We start from the raw sequence: 4,150 nt of genomic DNA, 5'->3' as shown, positions 1-4,150 counted from the left end.
AATACTGTTCACATATATGCTTCAATGTAAACACCTGATCTACACATCCCCTACCCACTCTAAAACCTCCTTGCTCATCCGCAATCCTACATTCTGTCTTACCTCTAATTCTTTCAATTATAACCCTACCGTACACTTTTCCTGGTATACTCAGTAAGCTTATTCCTCTATAATTTTTACAGTCTCTTTTGTCCCCTTTCCCTTTATATAAAGGGACTATACATGCTCTCTGCCAATCCCTAGGTACCTTCCCCTCTTTCATACATTTATTAAACAAAAGTACCAACCACTCCAACACTATATCCCCCCCTGCTTTTAACATTTCTGTCATGATCCCATCAGTTCCAGCTGCTTTACCCCCTTTCATTTTACGTAATGCCTCACGTACCTCCCCCACACTTACATTCTGCTCTTCTTCACTCCTAAAAGATGGTATACCTCCCTGACCAGTGCATGAAATTACTGCCTCTGTTTCTTCCTTAACATTTAAAAGTTCCTCAAAATATTCTCGCCATCTACCCAATACCTCCATCTCCCCATCTACTAACTCCCCTACTCTGTTTTTAACTGACAAATCCATATTTTCCCTAGGCTTTCTTAACTTGTTTAACTCACTCCAAAATTTTTTCTTATTTTCATTAAAATTTCTTGACAGTGCATAATATAAGAGGGGCCTGGAGATGTGACTGAGGAGCAGAAGAAATGGTTTTTAGTGCAAAGAATGTCTACATTGTTTATTCTGGACCCTGTTGTCAAATTAGCAAGTGTTGAATTTTACGTGAAATTGGTCAAATTATCGATTTCTGATTACTTTATTGGGTTGTTGAAATGGGTAAATGGGCAGTTTCGTGTACTCATTTCAGAGAATAGAAGGAATACTAGTGAAATAACCATGAGTTTGGCCGACTGGAACAAGAAAATTGGCCAAAAATATACCGTGAATTGGGTGAAATTATGCTAGAGCATAATTCTGCAGGGTTTTCCATCAAATTTCATGTTTTTAGTTTCATTACCTTTGGAAAAAGATTATAATTGCACGAGATAATTTTTTTTTTTTTTTAATTCTTTGACCCTGGGAGCAAGTTTGTGACCAGGGGTTACAACACTGAAAGGGTTAAGACATATAGCATCCCATGAGCTTATCTTTTTTTCAATAATTTATTTTGCCTCTGAAGCTTTCATGAATGACAAACAACAAAACAGGTGGGGTTTGAACCCATGGCAAGCAAGTCCTTAAATTCCAGGCCAGTGTGTAAACCACTCAGCTCAAATATACATTATCTCTAACATGAATGCTAATCCTAATCCATGTAGGTTTGCCTCCTTAGTGCATTATTATAGTCTCTTATCTTCAGTAAATGCAAATTGTAACCCAATTTTTGCCACATTATCTCGTATAGAGTATATTAATATGAACATTAATGTAAAGTATGTGTACTATAGATTAGTCACATTGCAACAGTATGTACATACTTTGATTCCAAGGCGAAGTTCCCAAATTCTTTCTGTAATCCTGTAGCCACTGTATATTTACCAGGTACGATGGGCAGATGTTGAGGAAGGCAAGAAGCAAACAGCTGCTCGAGAAAGAGGATTTGTTTTGGGGCAGACTGATTGGAGGCGCATGACTGACTTGTCCTTTGGAAGCAGTGCCTTGGTTCAGATACGCTACATAGAAGGACGTGAGAATAAGTGAATCCCTTTGATATTAATTGAATAGAAGTTTTGTAGCCGATTAAGTACAATACATTATGTCCTACCTTTATGGGATTAGATCTCACACGCCGGTGAACACTTCAACTCGACAGAGGTTTTGTATTGGGAAACAGCTGTGGAATGGACTCCATCTCTTCCCATATTCATCTGTATGTAATGTTATGGTGACTACAGCAGATGTACATGTTTTATAATTTCTCTGATATTAAACGGTTAATTTAATTCCATACTTGAGTGTCATGTTTATATTTTATTTCTTGAATAAACAAATTGCTTATTTTAAGGTTAATTTTAATTTTATATACAGTATCAGTTTACATTGCTTTATTGTTTTTGTAATAAAAGTATCCTGGTCCAACCCTGAGCTTTTATTACATTAACATTAGAAGTAATTAGAGTAGCATATCAAATGTATAGGATAAAAGGCAATAGAAAAGTTGCCATACAACACACACCTGCCGTTCACTTTAATAAATAATTGTCGTGATGTGTATTGTGATCTTTGTGCTTCAGTAAAAACTGTTATATCCAAATACATTACTATCACTGACATTATTTCCATGATTTTTACTACTGTAGAACTTCCCATTCACTAATCGTGCCAGTGATTACAGTCAAGTAGGATATCATAAATTTGGCTGGTTTTCCCAGAGAGAAATGTGATGAGTCACAGGTACTGTATGTCAAAATGTACATATGGTGAAAATTTAGATTCTGTATTGATAAAATTTAGATATAGTATTCTGAGACCATAAATATGAAGTATAATTAAGAAGGAATGTGGTTCAAGTAAAAGAGAGAGAGTAATTTGGGAGTGTGCTAGGGTTTACAAATGTGTCCAGAGAGAGAGTGAGTCAGGGAGAGAGAGAGAGAGAGTACAAATTTTTGTGGAGCACTTGTACTGCTAGATGCTCAATATTATTTATAAGTACAGTATTATTGTGTTGAACCTAGTAAATTCCTTCAAAACAAGAAGGATCGTTTTGTTCTACACTGCATTACTGTTAATTTTAACTTGCTACTTTAATGAAATATAAAAAGCATTTTAAGACAGTTTTTATCAATCACAATCTCGATTATTTAATAATCTTTTCCTGCTCAATACTCATTCTTTCACATCTGTCTGAAGTACTGTATTAGTGTTATTGTGGTGTACATGTATTAGCTTCAGTGCATCAGCAGATGATGAAACAAGCACTGACCCCTCGAGGCTACAGTCACCTGTTGTCCAGGCTTAATAAATTTGTATTACAAATTATAAATGGGTAAGGCGGCTGTAACCTGTAACAAACCTGGAGTCTACCAATCTTTAGGGAGTTCTGGGGGTTAATGCCCCTGTCACCCAATCCATGACCAGGCCTCATGGTGGATCAGGGCCTGATCAACCAGGCTGTTATTGCTGGCCATATGCAGTCTGACGTACAAACCACAGCCCGGCTGGTCAGGTACTGACTTTAGGAAGAGTAACCTGCGACAGTATTTTTTGTTTTATATATATAAACAAATGTTTGTTTAACTTGCCAGGTATTTCTTCATGAAATTTTGACCATGTTTAGCAATTTATTATTGGAATTATAAGACTACCAAAAACACCTGTGGCCAGCTACCCTTGCTGCTGTTAATCTCTCTTGAATTATTATTGCCAAACAGGAAATAAGATGCCAGAGAATGGCAGTTATTGTCAAAATGGATATAACAGTTTTTACTGCATTTAATGTGACAGGTTTATTCATTACTTTTTTATTCTTACCATTTTCAATGTGGGAACATGCACCATAATTTTTACTTGTACATAAAACTTCACATTCCTCATTTAATAAATGCCAGATAACAGATATCAAGTATACACATTTTGTGGATCCTTGGTTCTCACCTAATTGCTAAAGAAACTGCCAAGAGTTGATAATTCATAGAACAGATAATGGAAAGGAATCTTTTGTTTCAACACTATGGTGTAAGAGTAGCATTGAAAATGCTGAACAGTTCAAGTTTTCTAAGACAGTAGTTTTCTCATAATGCTTGCTAATAACATTTAGCATTTTGGAAACCTTTAAACTAAATTGTTTAAATGTGGAGAGTGAGTTACTTGGATGTGCCAGATCACTTTATTTAAAGGTGGGAAGGTAGAGTATAAAAAGTTTTTTGTATTTAGTGATAGTGCAGATAAATTCATAAGTAAATACATTAAATTATATGTTATTTCTGGTTCAATCTTCTTTGTTTCCTTACTCCTTATCTGATGGATTACTGTTATATATGGTGCTCATCTCTACTCTTGGTTTATTGTGTCTATTATACAGGAGGGCCCCAAATATACGACACCTCTTTTTGGTATTGCATGTTTTCATTGGCTTTCATCTGAGGCATTGTTCCACCTGCCAGTGACAATAACCATTGCGTGGAACATAATGAACTATGGCTCAGTTTGAAGCCA

The 4,150-nt window shown here is 35.8% G+C and overlaps 1 protein-coding gene across 1 annotated transcript in view; it reads left to right on the top strand.

Annotated features, from left to right (window-relative positions):
• The window catches only part of LOC128686925 (hornerin), a 121,795-nt gene extending 117,868 nt beyond the window's left edge, over positions 1 to 3,927 (top strand). Inside the window, exon 24 of the mRNA XM_070082598.1 lies at positions 1,538 to 3,927. Coding sequence (XP_069938699.1) covers positions 1,538 to 1,696 — 159 coding nt within the window. The 3' untranslated portion in view covers positions 1,697 to 3,927. The remainder of the gene's footprint in view (positions 1 to 1,537) is intronic.
• The last annotated feature ends 223 nt before the right edge of the window (positions 3,928 to 4,150 follow it).

The sequence above is a fragment of the Cherax quadricarinatus genome, chromosome 7, assembly GCF_038502225.1.
Source record: "Cherax quadricarinatus isolate ZL_2023a chromosome 7, ASM3850222v1, whole genome shotgun sequence".
NCBI classification, from domain to species: Eukaryota; Metazoa; Arthropoda; class Malacostraca; order Decapoda; family Parastacidae; genus Cherax; species Cherax quadricarinatus.
The sequence above is the reverse complement of the archived record's forward strand: the minus strand, read 5'-3'. Positions and strand labels throughout refer to the sequence as shown.